The following is a 20,262-nucleotide window of genomic DNA, read 5'->3' as shown; positions in this document are numbered from 1 at the left end:
AAAATTTAAAAAATATGCTCCTAAAAAACTTTTACATAATTTTTAACCGAAATATATATTTTTATTTAAAAAAATCAATACAATTCATTTCTAGACTAGAAAAGTAACATAAAATAAACAAAAATAACAAGAACTAAAACAAATATAACAAAAAAATAAATACAACATAAAAACAATAGGAATTTAAGTTATGAAAAGTCCTCGAGAGGTATTTTTTGATGATATTTTATATAAATATGAAGTCAGTTCTTCAATTAAGGTTATTATTGCAATAAATTACAAAATGTTGACATAAATTTTCAAATAAAATTCGTTGTCTATTGGATCTGAAAACATTTTTATACATAGAAAATGTTCTTTCGACATCAATTGATGTTATAGGAGCAAATATAAAAGATAATATTTCTTTAACACTTACCCCCATTTTCTCAATCTCTGGTAATTTTTTATCGTGACGTTAAACTGACTGTTCTCATACAAAAAAAATGTTAATTGGAGGTTTATCGTTAGGGTTAGAATGGTTAAGTTCGAATTAGAACTAAAATTTTATATTTAGATGGCACTATTATTAAAATAGAGCTTATTTTATATTGAAAAAAAGCCATATATTTTTTTCAATTTTGAATTTTATACAAAGGAAGTAAAAACCTGTAACACAACAGCGAATACTAAGAAAGACAAAACTTGTTTTTGATAAAGTCAAAATATGCTATTAAACAGTAAAATATGCTCTAAGGCGCAAAAATATGACATAAATATGCAAAAATATGCATTTAAGGGTAAAATATGCAAAAATATGCACTAACAAATTTATGCCAAAATTCTTAAATAGTTCTGAAACGTGTAAATATCTTATCCATGTGCCCATTAGACTCACCAGAAAAAACATGCATTTGCATATTTTGGTTTCCCTGGTGATAACAAACGAACGAAATCAAGTAATAGAGCTATATTCGGCAGTGCCGAATCTTATATATTCTCCACCACATTATTTTTTAAAATTAAATAAAAACGATTTTTAAAAATTTTTTTTTGTAAATTTATTGAAAAAAAAATAATTTTTTGTTAAAAAAAAATTCGGTTACCCCTGTTTTTTCCTTATATCTCAGCCATTTGTGGGCTACGGAAAGTTGATTTCAACATACAGACGGAATATATATACTTTGTGGGGTCGCAAATGAAAAATTACAAACGGAATGACAAACTTATATATACCCTTCCCACTCATAGTGATGGGTATAAAAATATGCAACAGTTCTCATGTAGAAATCCTGTTTTGCTAGAGTCACTAATCTGTGCTGGAATCTATAGATTTATGAAATAACGATATTCTTAAATGTACGACTTCAAAACATCCCAAAAATATCTTCTATTGAAAATTGTTCCTTTTGTGTGAAAGATTAGTTTTACCATTTAAACATAAAATAATTTCTGAAAATCGGCTGAGTTACTGTAGTTTAAAGTCAGGATGTTCTTAAACTAAAACAAAATACAAGCAGATATTATTCTTAATAGAAAACAAAAAAGAGTTTTATACTAGGCTGTGCCGAGTCTTGTATACCCACCATCAATATCAAGTTTTGGACTTCTATGGTGATTAATTTCTTAAAACTTTAAATGACTTATATCGAAATTTATGTTAATATTATTATATACGAATATAAATTACAATGTGCTCGAATTGACACTTTTTTTCAGTCAAGCGGGACACCCGTGGTGCTAAATGTTTTTTTATTTCGAAAATAAAAACCGAAATTCCGTAATAAAATTACCTTTAAATAAAACTGAATTTTAAACTGCGCAGTCGTTTTAGTAATATAAATTGTTTCACCAAAAAAATATAATTTTTTTATCAAAATTTCGACATTTTTTGTTCTTTAAAACGGCTATGCTGTTAATTTTTTCTAGGCGCATATAAAACACAGTTCAAAATAATACAAGCACTAAATGATTAAAAACTGTCCACAACTTTTGATTTTATAAACAAAATTGATTAACTGGAGCAGTAATGAGCATCACGTAAACAATGGAATTCTAATTTTTTTGTTTGCCACTTTTAATGACCGCTATCAAAGCCTGAAGATTTCTACACCTTATCCGGAGCCTGCTGGATATCTTTATCCCAAAATGCTTGATATAGACAGCTCCGCAAACTTACTCTCGTTTCTTAATTGTATAAACGTAAAAGCTCACTGAAGAAGATCCTCCACGAATCTCGTACCACTTGGTATTGAAAAATTTATGTTTTATGACATTCTTCTCTAAAAACCTTCCCTTTAACCTTCGCTTTACCAATACCCACCCGGGTGACCTCTTGGTTTTTATTAGTTTAATATTCTTTTCATTTTGTTTCGATTTAAATAAAATTTAGACTCACTGAAGAAATTTTAGAGTTCTATATAATTTAATAAAAACATTTGATACTTTTTATAAGGTTTTTTCGATTTTTTTAAATTTTTTTCGTCGAATATACATATACATATGTATAGAAGTGCAGTACCACCCGGTTGGGTATTGGTAAACCATGTACATAAAAAAACCTTTGGTAAAGCGAAGGTTAAACGCAAGGCTCTCTGTAGCTGAAGGCATATTCTTTCGAGATTGATAAATTGTAGTTTCTCAAAAAAACAAGGGAATGGAAATGTTAATATTTTTCGGGAGACGACTGACTCCTCATCTCATGCCTATGGGTCTCCTGCCCTTCTTTGGGCCACATGTTCTAAAATCTCAAAGCTGGGATTAGAAAACGAAAAGCAGCCTTAGAAACCTTGATGTGTTCCCTATTTATCGCCAAAGTATTTTCCCAGTCCCGAAGGAAATGTGGACCCTATAGGCAAAATTGTAAAAATACCATTTTTGGGATTTTTGCTCCAATTTTTAGGAATTGCGGGATTCCCTTTGACCTTTTGACAAGTTTTTTTTACAACTTGTTATTTAGAATGACAAACTTTAAAAACGCTGAAAATTTCATTGAGTTTCATTAATAAATAAAAAATTGAGACCCCATAGCGCCGCCCCTGGAGCATTTGTAGGATCAATTTTTATAACTTAAACTCGAATACTCCTTGGCTACGGTCACGTCAAATTTTATCTCGATCGGACCAGCCGTTTAGAAATGCCAGATTTATTTCCAAAAAATTTCGATTCTGCCCCACTGTGCCCTCTACCGATACTCCTTTGACTTAGTATATTCTCTATTATTTGCGAAGTCGTGTTCAGTCTAACCATTCTTACATAAACATGTTTATGAAATGCCATTTTCAAAGTGTCAAGAAGGATGATAAACTGTTTGGTTTATAATCCTTTATGAGTATATTTACTAGGGCATTCATTCGATTAATGATCGTTCGATTAATCGAATAATTTCTTACGAATAATAAATTACCATTTTTGAATAACGAACAATTCGAACAATTTTATGTAGAATAATCGAATAAAACGAAAAAATGTATTTAAATTTATTAAATTGCTTAAAATTTTTCACAATTCCAAATTAAGATAAGTAATAATGACTTATAAAAATTGTATTGTTTCTGAAATTCGACAAATAAATAAAGATAAAAGGAGTATTTCGATCACTGTAGATTAGTGTTCCGATAGCTCCTTCTATAAATATAAAAATATTACTGCTAGAAGTTACAATTCTAAAAACAAATCTTTCAAAATTTTTAACTTATGTCTTGAACCAATGAAAATAAAAGGTACGGAATAAAATATTTGTTATTCAGTAAAATAACTGAATAATTTTAAAATTGATTTCGAAACTGAACATATGCTGGCGAAATATTAGCACAATCGCAATTAATAATGAAAATATTAGCTTAGATTAAAGTGGTGTTGAAAGAGATGGCGTATGTGATTTTCTGACTTCAAATTAGCCACGTTCCCTGGCAAAGATATCAAACTTTGGACAGATTTGTGTAATTCCCTAAGATCACTGGGGGGTATAATACAATTTGTTATAAATAATTTAGAAAACGTGAATAATTCATTTACTAAAGAATTAGTTACTCATTTTAAAATCCGAATTAATGAACGACATGAAAAAGTCCTTAATACATTTATATTGTACTTGAATTCTGGATCATGTCCAACTAGCTCAAATTTGTTAAAGCATATCTCCAAAACGGAAACTAAAGAGTTTGCTAGTCAATTGTTTTATAGATTGTTCGGGAGGGAATCTCATCCGAATATTTCTGATGAACATTTAAGGATGGCTTTTGTTTTTGAATGTTTTTTTAACATTATCAATACTTGATTTGTTAACTTTAGCGTAACTTTTTGTTTTTATTTAACAATAAAATATTAAAAAACTTAAATAAATCTTCATTCTTTGCTTTTTAAAAAAAAATTTTAATTATTCGAATAATTCCATTAATTTTAAATGTGTGATTGAATTATTCGAAAAAGAGATAAATCTAATAATTTGAATACCCTAATATTTACCATATTTAGTATTTTTTTGTGTTATTTTTTTAAATTTCATATTCTCGGGTTAAAAAAAAAACAATTTAGTTTGGAAGCTCTTATACACATACATATTTTTCACCATTTCTCCAATGTCTATTATTTGTTTTAAATACTTACCAAGTAATTTGCATGACTTGTATACTTAGATTTTGTCATTTTATATGTGAATATGGACTAATTATATGTTGTATCCGCTTATGGACAACGATATCCACAATTCATTAGCCTTAAATTTATTGAAATGTTTTTTTTTTACTTAGGTTTTTTCGCACAGTGTTTATACATATACAGGACTTGAATGTATTAATACCATAAATACAAAGAAAATATTTAAATATTTCATTGATCCATTATGCATACATATGTATGTATTTATTGCACAAAAACCAACTAAATTATTTACCTTTTAAATACGTATAGATAAATAAACTGCAGTAAAAAACCCATTATTATAATTTTACATAAAAAAGGAATTTCCGCTATAAATGAAAAATAAAGTGAAATATACATATTTTTTAAAAAAACAACTTTAATGCTTGGAAATGGAGATTTTTCTCATAAAAATGTTAACGTTTTTGTAACTGATATTGAATGTTTTTGCTCGTATTTATTTTATTTATTTTATTTTATTGTATTTATTTGTATATGTTTTATTTAAATAATATTGTGTTGTATTATTACGATTGTTTGATTTAACAATAAATAACAATAGTAATAATAATAATAATATAGACGTCATTAAAATTGCATGGCATGCTAGCAACAAAATAAAAAAAAATATCACAAAGCTGAAAGTTGTAATTGAAAAGTATTGTAAAATATAGAGCACAGGAAACAAACAATACCTACATAGGAAGTTTGTAAATATTATTTTAATAAATTGAAAAAATTTGTATATACATTAGAGTGGGTCAATTTTGTTGACCAACATACGCCTGTTACAAAAAAACGTAATCTACGAAAAATTCTAAGAAAATTTCCGCAAGATACTATGGGTCTAACATCAAAACCTAGCTGCCGCTGAGAGGCTTAAAAATACTCAGTTAGGAAATTCAGATTTTAGTCGATTTTCATTGCTTATTTTGATATGAAAGTTTATAAAACTGTATACCAATGTATAAAGGAAATTTAGTTCTTAACAAAACACAGTTCTAATTATTTAAATCGGATGAAAATTGTAAAAGTTATTAAACTTTTCATTAACACCTATTTTAGTGTTTTCTACCCCAGTGCATATGAATAAAACTAAAAAAAAACAAAAAAAAAATATTAGTACAATTTTTAATTTACAAGGTAAATTTTTTGGAACTTTTTTCGAAAAAGTTTAATAACCGATTTTAACAGGTAATGTCTCATTTTTGTCTACATAAAATTTTGTTTAAAAGACTGTGCAAAAAGAAATAGGTTTTCATATAAAAAAGTGTTATGTTGTAGCTTTATGTCTCTCGGCGGGAGCTAGGTTTTAATTTTACACCCATACTTTCTTTTGGAAATTTTCTTAGAATTTTGTGTAGATTCCAATTTTGCAATATGCCTGTCCCGTTTTTTCTCATCCGAACAAATTGACCCACCCTAATATACATATATATTACAGAAAAAACTTCGCCAGTAAACAGAGTAAAATGCCAGTGGCAGATTTAATATTTTATTTCATAAATCAGTTCTTAAACTTTATAAAATCTATGAAGTGGTACCATAATATCATAGCATTTAAATTTTCAAAAGCAACTTGAGAAATTTCTTTTTTAACAGACAACTGTTAGGAATTATAGCGAAGAGAAACTAAAATTTTTTTATTGGGTGTATGACTTAAAAATGCGAGATTTACAATAGATGGCGTATCTTTTGAATGCGGTTTTAGTTCTTAATAAGTTATATATAATTTTACATAAGAGTACATATCTGTCATTTATTCTTTCGTAGTTATTAAACATTATAGCGCAATCTGCAAAATTTTCTTTTTTTTTGTTTGTTTCGAAAATGTTGAATTTTGTGCGGGAAGTTTTGCTTTACTTCTTTAATTTGAAAAAGTTCCGCTAAAACACACCGATTGCTCACCATCGGTTTCAATGGGCGAGAGATGGTTTGTGTGGTTCTGAAGTGGTGATTTTGACACAGAAAACAAAGATCGCTCAAGCCAGCCAAAAAAGTAGTGCCTCCCAGGAATGGGAGACATTACTCAATAAGATTGTTGAAAAACTCAATAAGAGCTTGCAAAATCTTTGGAAGCAACTTAAGTCATTTCAAAACGTTTGCGAGCAGCAGGATTCATCCAAAAGCTGGTATTTTGGGTAACATACAAATTGAAGCCGAGAGACTTCCGAAATGATGTTTGAACGCTATAAAAGAAAATCATTTTTGCACCGAATCATTACTTGCGATGAAAAATGGATCCACTACGATAACCCGAAGCGTAAGAGATCGTATGCAAAGGCCGGCCAAACAGCCGAATCGACAGCAAATATCCATGGCGCTAAGGTATTTCTCTGTATTTGGTGGGAGCAAATGGGTCCTATCTATTATTAGCTGCTGACATCTGACCAGACCATCACAGCAAACCTGTACCGAATGCAACAGATTCGTTTGAATATGCGGCCAGACATGAAACCGTTATATTCCACCATGGCAACGCTCGGCCACATGTTGCAATATCTGTTAAACTATTAATAATGAAGTGGTTGGGAAATTTTGTCTCACCCGCTTTATAGTCCAGATCGTACCCCGTCCGACTACTATTTGTTTGCGATCAATGCAGAACGATCTCTATGGGATACGCTTTACTTTGGAAGAGAGTATCCGATATTGGCTTGATTCGTTCTTGGCCTCAAAAGATGAGCAGTTCTTTAGGCTCGGAATCCATATGTTGCCAGAAAGATGGGAAAAGGTCGTAGCTAAAAAATGCATTTTTAAGTCATCCGCCAATAAAACTTTGCAAATTTAAAATATTTCGTTATTGATTCATTGAGAACAAGGAGACATCAATCCTTTAAGAAGGAGAATTTTAGCAAATTTTGCTTTTTAAGAAGCACAATTAAAGCACTTCCCTTTAAATATAATATAAATAAAAACACATTTTAAGTTTTTCCCAGTGCATTAATATTTAATACTATTTTAACTTTCTCCTTTCTCTTTTATAAGAATTATTCCCCTTTAATTTAAGCATGTTTTGTGTTTTATTTGTAAATGTGTCTTAAATGATAGCATGTCAATTGTGTGTCCTTAAATATCAAATATTTGGAATGCATCTGTGTGTAAATCGAAATTAAATGAACCCCCTTTTTAAGTATTTACAATATTTTTTTCTTGTTTTTCTCCCCCTTAAATGCAAATATAAACAAATAAAAAATCTTTATGTGATTTTTATAAAAAAAAAAACAATATATTTTGGCAAATCACAACCTCCCCTGTAGTCTAGCAATATAACCAACAATATAATTGGCAATGATAGGCATACACCGACTACAACAATAACTACTACTACCACGAACACTTCCAGTTCCCAGTCTCGCTCAACCACCTGTAGCGAAGATGACTTAGAGGAAATCGATGAAGAGCCCAGTCACCATTTGGACAATGAAGACTTGTATGATGGTGAAGTGTCCTATGATGAGTATGATGATGGTTGTCTCATAAACAATATAAACAATAATGAACAATTGTCACTAACAAAGGATGTAAATGCAATAGCAGCCTCAAAGACTTCTTCATTACACTCGCCAACAATTGGACATCCAACGTCATTGGCTAATCATAATAATTTAGATAATTGTAATGTCAATAATAACAATTATCAGCTGCAACAAGAGCAACAACAACATTTACTATCCCCTAATGCTAATACGATTTTGAAATCAATAACAAATTCTTTAAACCCCAGCAATAATAGCAATCCCTCATCCACCACCCCTTATAATAGCAGCCACACGTTGAATAGTAATAAACCTGTTATAACAACACAACCCACCAGTCCAACATTAATGGCCAAAACCTTAAATTGTAATAATACTTGCAGCAACAGCAGTAGTAGTTGTAGTTCTAGCCATACAATACAACAAAATTCTCATCATAATCATCAGCAGGAGCAACAACAGCAACTAAATCATAATAATTCCCCCCAGCAATTTGATAACTTATCTGCCAATACAAATTCAAATTTCAATTTAAATTCTACCCAAACCCCAACCCCAGCACCTCACACTGCTTCCCCCTTAACGTATCCTTGTTATAACATAAATAATACCAGCATCACTAATACCCAAACACAACCAACTATTGCTGCAACTGCAGCACTATCATCAGCCTCAACATCATCATCCACATGCACTGCAATAGCAACAACAGCAAATACAACATTAATGCCAACACCACATGCCACCACTCGTAGTATTCAAAATCAGTTACAAAATCAAAATCAAAATATTTCCTCCAGTTTAGAGATAATCCTTTCACCAATTATCCAAAGTAGTAGACGGTAAGTTTTTATTTCAATTCCAATTTTCTTTTCATATATTGGAATTTATATTCTATTTTCAGTTATTATTTTGTTTGTAAAATTTTGTTTATAGTTTGGAATACAAATAAGTTGCTGTTTCATTTATTTTACTTTATTCTTTCAGTTGCAACAATTTATTTGTCTTATAAGAAACCACACCAAAGTTCTGTTTAAATTCTTTGTCTAGAAAACATTTAATAGAAATATTTTGCCAATAAATTTCTGTATTTCGTTCTGTATTTAATATTTTTGTAAATGTTATTCATAATGTTAAAATTATTACTTTTTAAGTTAATGTTTCCCTTAGCTTTCGTTATTTTATAGAAACTTGTTGAGTTTACAAATTTTAAAAAATTAAGGCAGTATATAAAATTTTATAACATGTACTGTATAGTCTATTCCTTGGTGGACTGCTTTAGTATTTTACTTCAATGTGTTCAGCCAAAACATTTATATAAACATATGCCTCCTCATCCGACATATTAACGTCATATGTCGGGCAACAGCAGAATCTTATAAAATCATAATGTCCATGATCGTTACAATTAAGATTTTGGCATCGCTTAAAAATTCCACATGTAAGTATAGACGAACTTTGGCCGAATACTTGAATTCAAGTGGTTCGGGGTTTCGCATCTTAGTCATCGTATGAGAGCAGCAATTAGTAAACTGTCAACTCATGGACATTGTGACAAAATGCTCGTCGCAAATTTCAAAATTTTCAACGTTTTCCAAGACATTTTTAAATTAATTTATGGACTTTGCTCATCAACATTAGACTTCTATGCAGTGGTCGGCTGAAGGAAAACATAATAAATTTGTATTTATAGTAAAACAGACTCTTCTTACTGTTACACAATACTTTCCCTTTGCAGTATTTTGTCTTTCATATTAATATTGCATTGAGTTTTCTAAATGTTATTTTAAAATATAGTGACATTTCTGTTCCTTCTGTTCGGTTGGTAAATTGTACGATCTCGATGATCTATATAGATCATTAAAACTGAAAATTCCGCGACTAGCTAAATACTCGTTCTGTAATTAAATTTGTTATCTATCTATTTGAAACTACATGTCGTAGATATACAAATATACATATTTTGAAATTTGGAGATAAAAACTAGATCATTATGTTGATCGAGATGAAAATGTACAGAAAATTAAACATGCATCAATTGAATTGTTTTTCGGGGTAACATGTTATATCTCCCCAGGATAAAATTAAATAACCTGCACACAATTTTGAATACAAATTGGAACTTATGTTATTATGAAACTCCTAATGCTTTTGGACTTATTTAATAGTTTTTTGTAGGGAATAATTTAATTTAATTATGATATAATTCTCTTCTGGGGTGTAGCAATAAACCGGCATTGTTTAGTAAAGATTTCTTTCTTTGCCGGGTGAAAAGGTTTCCTGAAGTATTTCAAACCATATCAGCAGTAAACGAAGTCTTTACTGGACGAAGCTGGTTCACAAAATTAAAGAAAACATTTAATTTTGAGAATTACTTAATTTTTTATGGGAGTTGTTTCACTGTACCGTTTTTAGATGCCTTTTGCTTCATTTACATACGGCATCCATCCTTGAAATTTAAGTGGCCGTGTTATTATCGTCTCAATCACTCATGGATTTTATAAATCCAACTGAGAGAGATTCTTAAATAAACCATTTGCCTACTGATTGATGTGTTATCTTCAATTTCTTATACAAATAATGTCAGTTGACTCGTACTTGGTTTTCATAAACTAGATGAGTCCAGTAAGAAAACTACTATTTAATTATATAAGATCATCGAAGATGTTTACTCGTCTGAATATCGAAGACCGCCAATAGCTTAATTACCTTTTCAGTGGAAACCAAAATCATTGCAATCCATGTATTTTATGGCACAGTGATCGTCGACAATACAGCCATGCTGATCGCAACCGTCTAACCCCTTAACTTAATCATGGTGTCATATATCAATGTTACAAACAAAAAGGAGCCACACATCTTGTTAATGGGCTACGTTAACACAGATTGAGCTGTGGAATGCCACATTCAACAGGATCTACCATTGTATAGGTTGGATCACAGAATCACTTAAAATTGTGTCCTGTGTCAAAGTGGTTTTAAACTGTGATAAGTATTAAACGGTGGCTCCGCTAAATAATGTTTTATCCAAAAATCAAGAACTCTGTGACACTGTGTTGGTGGACATTATGAAATTTTATGGATACTCTAAGACTCAACGTCTTACTCATACACATAGATACCTAAATAATACTACAGACATGAAAACTGTTCGAAATTAATTTTGGTTTCCAAAGGAGTCACATTTCTCCACCAATAAAGTTATCACCTGTTATCCAATTGATAACTATGTTAGTCCTCTCGATCCATCATCAATGCTCTTTTCAACAAAATAATGGGAAACTAAAGAACAGTTACAGTTTCAGGGGAAAATAAATATAAGATATTTTTCCTACTGCTCTGATAAATACTACTTTTAAGTATTGAGTATTGGCTTTGCTAAAAGCTTTAAATCATTTCACGTTGAATGCTTTACTCACTTGGAGTTTACTGCGAAAGAGTGTTCTTTAAAAATCTTATGATCCCATTGAGTATCACTGTTTGCTGAAGCTTTGCTAAATGTTATCATGTCTTCACTAAAGGTTAAGGACACGAAATCCAGCAGATTTAAAATATTATGTTGACTACTCTTTGCGATTATTTACTCTTAAACTTTTTCAGAGGGTTTGAGTACCGATAATTAATATAAAAATTGCGAACTCTTCAACAGACATTTCACCAGGTTGAAAAATGAATTATCCACTAATTTATACTACCCAAAAACTTGGAACCGGCCACCAAAGCAAATGATATTTGAAGATGATCTGAATCATCCAGCTATAGACAAGATTCTCATAAATTTACTTGATGATTTGATCAGTATCTTCTCAAACAAGATATAGAAAACCTATGTATTCTTCAGCGAATTCATTGACTTAGTAAAATGTTCATTAAAAGCTCATTTCTTCCGTGTGCCTTCTGAGACACTTCTGACTCTTGTCAAAATTATTTTGTTCTTGTAATGAAACGGTTATCCAGAAAATTTTAAATCAAAAAATCTCTATGATCTGACCAGCGGCAAGCTTTAGGTGTCAATTTACATAAAATGAGTTTTATTTTCTGAAGGGAAAAATAGAACACTTCAAATGACTTTTATTTTATGACGGAAAAAATAAAAGTCCTCAAATGAGTTTTTTTATGACGAAAAAATAAAACTCCTCCAGTGAGTTTTTTTATGACGGTTATTTAAAACTCTTTTTTTAAGAGTTTTATACGAACTTTTATTTCTACGTTCAAAAATAACTGTTTAGATGGATTTTTATTTTTAAAGTCACAAAGTAGCTGTTATAAAATAATTTTTTGATATCACTTATAACCGTTACGGTCCCTGCAATAATCTATTCTTATTGTAGCGAAAGTCCTATTTCATTCGCTTCTCAAATAATGACAGAAATCATACAGTAAAAACAAGCATTTCTCCTTTACTTTTCTCATTGAATTTGGTTGTTCCAAATCTTAACTAACAGTCAACATCAACAAAATAAGATCAATATTGGAACATTGTTCTTGGAACATTGAAATGACATTTCCTTGAGCTACAGAACGATAATTTCCACATTTGATGATATGAACTATCTTGGTATCAGTCATCTTCAAAATATCAATTGGCCACCTAGGAACTGCGATTTGACTTATTTTTGTGGATGCTATTTAATATCGAGGCCATGAAAAAAGCAAATATCGTTCCAGCCATTAGTGAGATAAAGCCAAGGTTTGGGAATATTTCCTCGAAAACAGCATAGTAAGCCACATGAATGAAATTGTGTTCCCTAAACCATATGAATAAAATACTTATAGAAATGTATGTAGTTAGTTCTTTTCTAAAAATATATTTCTTATATTTGGTCCACCATTTATACTATGAAAAAAAGCTTTTGCCTCATAAAGTACTTATGTTATGATGTATGAAGGGATTAAAATGTATACAAATATTATTGAAAATATAAAATTTAAATAATCTGTATTTTTGCAGTCAAGACAAACATTCACATCCACAAATAACCAATTTTAAACATCATGAAATTTTAAAATTGTTATTTCATTATATTTTAAAATAACAAAATTTAAATATGACAAACATGCAAACCCCATTGAAAGACTATACATATTTGATATTTTGCTTATTTAAGCAGTTTATATTTTATCTTGGAAAATTATATTTTCTTTTTTATATTAAAACAAAGTAATAAGACCTTTTCCTGATAAAGAAAAAAGGTCATTGTATTTGCTTATATTATTTCTAAAATAATATTAAGTCTACATAATATTTTCTTTACAGCACACATATTCGCATGAATATTAATATGTAAATTTCTACTTAAAGTTGTTGCCAGATTTTATTCCTTAAAAACAAACTAAATAAATGATTTTATTAAGCAAATATTATCTAGTTTATGTGTCAATTTTGCTGACTTTTTTTCTCTGTCTCTTGTCATTTGCAAATTGTGTTTAGTTTTTTTTTCTTTCCGGAAAGATTGTCATCTTGAATGGTGTGTATTGTTGTTGCCATTGTGGCAAATAGTTACGTAATTGAAGATAGTTTTGTAATTTAGATAATAATATAAATAATAAAAAAGCATTTGTGTTATTTGTAAAATTATTATATAATATAGGCAGAAAATATGAATATTAATACAACTACATATGTACATATGTACATAGAGTTCCGTCATGCGTATGAGTAATAGAAAATATTTTATGTTAATCATACGCTTATAGGAATATGGTAATTGTGGAATATTTATGTGTTTTGTATATTGAGTTAATAAGAATTACTAATTGCAAATTATGTAAAGATTTTATTTCTTAGTAATTTCTAGAGCATAAAATGAATGTCTACTATTTAATTGAAAATTGAATGAGTTTATGTCATACAAAGATTTCTTATGCTTTAAATTCCACTAAATAATTGTATTTTTCTGTCATATCTTTTTATTGTGGTTAGTCGAGTTATGCAGATCATGTTAAACAAAATATTTAGTTGATAAGCGCTTCGCTGTGATGATCATAATATTACCGACTGAAAAAATAAGATCTCTTTAAGCTATAATGTTTAACGTCTTCATAGACTGTTCAAAAGTCTGTGGACGTGTTAGGATTTTATATTGAATGAACAGCTACTAAGCTTGCCTATGTTATATCTGGCATATTCTGACTGCACAATATTGTTGTCCATGAATGCCGACAACCTCTTAAGAAGTTGCCGTAGCATTCGTTTCAAGTGTCAATTTTGACATCCGCAATTCTATGAGAAACTTGAAATTTCATCAACATGTGTTTTTCAGTGACCAACGGGGAGAATACAACATATTCCTAGGAAACCTTTTGAAGTCTTCAGAGGAAGCTCTGATGCTACATATTGCATGAATTGGAGCGACTGTATTCAGACTACAGCTTTTAAGGCAAATAATTTTAGACGAAAATCGGTAATAAAATTTGTTTAAAAGTTATCTCATATAACCTTGAGTGGTGACCTTGAAATCTTTAATGAATATACACACAGTATCGTATGCGGCGCACAATTGCCATCCTAAAAAGATGTCCGAATAAGTCTAAACGTTGCCAATTCATAATCTTGTGTAAATGGTCTTGCATCATTGTATATGCATTGCATTTTTACTTTACACTAAAAAAATAAACAGAAATATGTATGTAAAAATATAACTCGGAATAAATGTTCCTAATATTTTCAATCCTATTAAAATTTTGATACAAATTTTAGTTTTAGAAGCTCAATAAATATGTAATATGTAATAAAATCTTTATTTATTAACAAAACTCAATGAAATTTTCAGTGTTTTTTTTTAAATTGTTATTCTAAATAACAATCTGTAAAAAAAACTCGTCAAAAAGTCACACGCAATCCCGTAATTCCAAAAAATTTAAGCAAAAATCCCAAAAACGGTATTTTTTAAAATTTTACCCATGCGGTCCACATTTCCTTCTGGGCTGGGAAAATGCTTTGGGGATAAATAAGTAACACACCAAGGTTTCTAAAACTGCTTCCCATTTTTTGATCCCAGCTTTGGGATTTTAGAACATGTGGCCCAAAGTTGAAATTTTTATAAAAAAATAGGCCACATTCCTAAGGTTGTAGGGGCGACATACTCGAAAAATAGGACATGTTTTTTATACCAAAATATTCTTCGTCGAGATACCTTACAGAAAAATATAACATTGAAATTGTCTAACCAACAAAAATTCGAGTCCATTCGGTCCAAAAGTCAGAATGGTAAAAAAGCGGACCAAGGTATGGCAAAATTTTAAAATTTCAATTTTGAAATGCCTATAACTCGGAAATAAATAGCACACGCAAGTAAATAAATCGGATAGGAAACAAAAAAACTGAACGTGTTTAAACATTTTACATGTCGAAGGTACTTTGAGCCCCCCATAGCGCCGCCCCTGGATGATTTGAATGGCCCATTTTAATAATTTAAACTCGAATACTCCTTGGCTACGCCCACGTCAAATTTTATTCTGATCGGATCAGCCGTTAAGAAATGCCAGATTTATTTCCAAAAAAATTTGATTCTGCCCCACTGTGCATTGGTATTATATACAGTACTGCAATGGTAAAAAGCACTCTACAGAAAACTGTACTTAAGAACATCAAGCCTCAGGGCTCTCCAATTAGGATGTTATCAGGTTCCTGAGAAAGCCAATACCATAGTATTTTAGAACATATGCTGTCATCTCAGTTTTGTTGGGGAAATGGTATCGTTACATATACCTTTTTTATAGAGTGTAGCATGCTTCTGGCGTCGCTAATAACTCTAAATCGCAATATTGCATGTTCTTCGGAAAAATTCAGTTTTAGCCCAAATATACATTCAACAAAATTTAAATAAAATTTGTTACGAACTAGTAGTACATATTAATAAATTGATACTACAACAGCAATCGTATTACAAGCTAGATATATTCAGAAATTTCAACAAAAACCGAAACACATTTTATATAGAATTTTAAAAAAATAATACATAACTACTCCCACATAAGTAAGTAGTATTTTTAAAATGAAATTTCACAAAATCAAATATAAAATCCTGCTATTAAATTTATTTCTGTATGCTCTTATAAAAGAATTCTGAAACAAAAAAATAAATACATTTTTTCCACTTTAATTTAAAATGTACAGAAAATAATAATAATAAGAAACAAAAAATAAAACATCAAAATAAATAATGTATGAATTGTTATTGTTAATGGCTCAAAAAAAAAAACATGGAGATGATGATAGAAAATGCTATAACACACACAGCAATACTAAAAATCTACCATAAATGACTTGTTATAGAAGATTCAATGACTGCTTGACTGGCTGACAAACACTGATGAGTTGTTCCTGCTTCCACCCTCCTTTGAAAAATAATAATAAAAAAACAGAAACTCCAGCATACATTTCATTCAAACAGGAAATTATTATGAACAGAGACTTATAGAGATGTGAAATAAATATTTTCGTACTTTCCTTCACTCATACAAACTTCAACACGTGTGTTTTTTGCTAAAAAATATTTATGAGTTGAAAACATTTACGTTTCTTTAAAACTAAGAAGAAAAAAAAGAATATTCCTTACAAGAATATGGTATCTGTTTATACTCTCCCCTTTTATTTTCTGTTCCAGACTATTACTTTCATTTTACGTTTAAACAATTTCTGTTCTGTTTTCTTTTTATGTTTCGATCTTTTTCATAAGCTTTTTTTATTTATTTCGTGCATCATTATTTCCCATTTTTTTCATAAGGCAGCTTCTGTTAAATGTCGAAAAAAGCATATCATCATAGTCTTCAAATAACTTTTGATTTACCATCCATCCCTGGTTTTTATGAGAACGTATTTATGTGTAGTATGAGGAAATATTAGATTTTTTTCCGTGTTTGGTAATTTTTAAAATTCCATAAGGGGGAATTTTTTTTTTTTTGCCAAATATTGCCATTTATTTCGTTTGTTTCCTCAATTTGTTGAAATGTTATCAAATTTGCTTGCAAGAAACAAGACGATATCTAGCAGCAGTAGGAGTAAATCATATGAATTCATTATTTTAATATACTCATAGAATTAATATCAATATTTGGTTACTTTTTGTGGGAACGTAATACACCATTAGTATATTTTTTAAATTTATTTAAACTTAAAAAAATAGGATGAGGCCATTTTGCATCTTCTGCCTGGCATTAGAAGATCTACGCATCAGGTTTCTAGAACATCGTTGCTTCAACAGTATTTCTGAACTCTCGGGCACGAAGTTAGAATGCTTCAACACCTTTATTAGGAATAGCACGGAAATCTGCTCGGATTGTCTCTTTTTTTCAGGTAACACAAAGGGACCAAGTGAGCTGATTCTTTTCTACTAGATGGCTGCCTGATATCCTAAAGTAAAAGAAAAACCCAAGCAGTCATAATAGGGTCCCTAGTAAACTGTGAATATTGGTACTTCATTATGTTCATTGCTGTTATGTTTTTTACGGATACATCGGTATTTTTTGGTAGAGTACTGTACGTTGATTTCTTGCAAAAAGTGAACATTGAAAAATTTTGAGTTGACTCTCTTTAGACGAACCAGTGAGATATATTTTGAAATTTCCAATATTCTTTGTTTCAGACCGAGCCTAAAGTAATGCCAGTCTTGTGTTTCCTTTTTCCACTATCAGTGAATAAATTGAATATGTTAAGGATCACTAAGGAGGATATTGTAGATATAACACCTTTCTTCAGGTATTGATTGAACCACAATACATTTATCTCCCATATACCCATTAATTATAGGCTATAGGTGCTCACAATACTCAAGCTCAGAAAGATTTTATTCTGAGCTTAAAAAAAGACGGAAAATCTATTCGTGAAATTGCAGAAATATTAAAATGTTCAAAAATAGAGTTTTCAATGCAATTCACTCTAAAAATGACATGAATCTCGAAAAAGAAAGAGAAAGAGAAAAACCTCAGCACGCTTGGACCAACTTATTGAAAGATCATCCAAAAAAAAAATACTTTTAAGTCATCCAGTGAAATCAAAAACGATTTATGGGCATCAGTTACAAGTTGTACAATAAGGAATAGACTTATGAAGTCCAAGAAAAGTGCCTTTATTATGTAATCAAAATATAAAAAGATTGATATTATTCGCCAATCAACAACTCCGTCAGGAAAATTGGAAAAATGTGCTGGGGTCGGATGAAACCAAAATTAATTTGTTTGGGTCTGATGGTAAAATGTTTACACGAAGACGAAAACATAAAGAATTTGACTACAGGTACACAAAAAAAGACAATGTGCGTGCCCTAAATTGGGTATTTGTGGGGGGTTCTTAAAAAAAAAGATTAAAATCAAAGACGATATGTTTCAAAAAATCCAGGAAGCGTAGTATTCTTTCTATATCCCCAAAAACCTGTGCTAGTCTTCTTGGATATATGTAACGCAGATGCAAGGACGTAATTAAAATGCAGGGAGCGTCTACCAAATGTGGATGATTGTCCAGACTGTTTTTTGGAATTTAAATATTTTTTTGTAAATTCAAAAATAGAATATTTTTTTTTTTTCTTTTGTTAAGTCTAATTTTAATTTATTTTTGTTTAAGCATACATTTTTGTATTTATGAGTCTATAAATAAAAATTTAAGAAAAAATGAAAACTAAATGTTGTCCGTATTATTTTTTCCAACACTGTACATATTTTCATTATTGTGTTCCTTGTTGAAAGACCATTTGAAATTTATGTGTGTCTGACAGCATAAGTTTCACAAGTTCTCATAACATTGTAGATCCCTTGAAGATCATTGACATTAATTATCTTCTCTAAGGGTGCTTACAAGATTTCGATGAACTACGAAAATTATCTAAAATTATGACCAACTAAACCAGCTTTCCTATCCATTTCTGTGTATTTTCTTTTTATATTCTTACACCGACTTTTACTAGTAATAGAATCAATCCGGATTTATCATTTTTGTGACTATCAGAATTTCTATGTTTAGAAATTTTTAACGAGTTCCGATGGTTGTAACCAAACATCCATAATAATTTATTACATTTTAAACTATTTTTACATTAATTTACTTTCACATTGCAATAATTATAAACCAGAAATATTATTATTTTTTTTTAAATTTGAATTTGTAATTATATACAATGTATATGTATACTGTTTTGCTTTTTTATATCAAAAATCACATTTAATTAATATTAATCATACGCTTAGTAGAACCACACACGCAAAAAAATACACAATCATTACAATCCAGTAACCCAAAGACACACACACACCAAAATATAATATTAATATGACTACCAACCAACCAGCACAAAATAATTAAGCTTTATTAAAAAAAAAAATAAAAAAAAACATAATAATAATAATTACAAAACAACATTTTACTAATAACATAAAATTACAGCTTATTTTACATTCTTGTTTGTTTTTTTACATTTACATTTAAAATTTAACAGAAATTCATTTAAATTATTTATTAAAATGAAATTTTCTTTTTTTTTTCTCTCTTTTATGGTTATATATTATTTTTGCAGAGCACAATCGTAGGTGAAATGAGTACGGAATTGTGAGAATTAATGAAATTGAATTTGCAACAGCAGCAACAGATACCGGCACAACAATTAGTGTTGCCACCACCTAAACCACCACCTCTACTACACTACACAACCAGCCAAATGCCCATACAGGTGGCTACCATCAGTATACCTATGATGGAACACCAGCATCAGCAGCAACATCATAATGACATAATGGCAACATCGCCATCAGCTGGTTTTATAGTAACAGCCTCACCAGTACCTGCAACAGCAGCAACAACAGCTGCCACCTCAGCCGTAGCAGCCGCTGTACCACCACCTACCGTCTTCTGTAAAAGATGGTTGCAACAACATCAAAAGCAGTAAATTTGAGACCAAAGCAGAGGATGAAATACTAAATTTAATTCAAATAAATATTAAATACCTGTACTCACTCGTTTACCCCAAACCACCTGGACAAACAGTCAGACAAGCGGAAACAAATTTCATGTGTATTTTATTTTTCATGTACAAAAATTAAAAAAAAAACGAAATATTTATTTAGGAGTCTTTCTTCAGTTGGCAACAAAAAATAAACAAAAATAGCAGAAAAAAACATTAAGAGAAAATAAAAATGTTTTTCAAGGCAGTTTTTTTTTCTCAGGAATTAGCAA

General features: G+C 30.0%; 1 protein-coding gene across 1 annotated transcript in view; it reads left to right on the top strand.

Moving 5' to 3' along the window:
• The window catches only part of LOC135963542 (band 4.1-like protein 4), a 131,803-nt gene extending 111,903 nt beyond the window's left edge, over positions 1-19,900 (top strand). The window contains exon 15 of the mRNA XM_065515455.1: positions 19,607-19,900. Within this exon, the coding sequence (XP_065371527.1) occupies positions 19,607-19,642 (36 nt within the window). The 3' untranslated portion in view covers positions 19,643-19,900. The remainder of the gene's footprint in view (positions 1-19,606) is intronic.
• Positions 19,901-20,262: the final 362 nt, after the last annotated feature.

The sequence above is a fragment of the Calliphora vicina genome, chromosome 1, assembly GCF_958450345.1.
Source record: "Calliphora vicina chromosome 1, idCalVici1.1, whole genome shotgun sequence".
Taxonomy (NCBI): Eukaryota; Metazoa; Arthropoda; class Insecta; order Diptera; family Calliphoridae; genus Calliphora; species Calliphora vicina.
The sequence above is the reverse complement of the archived record's forward strand: the minus strand, read 5'-3'. Positions and strand labels throughout refer to the sequence as shown.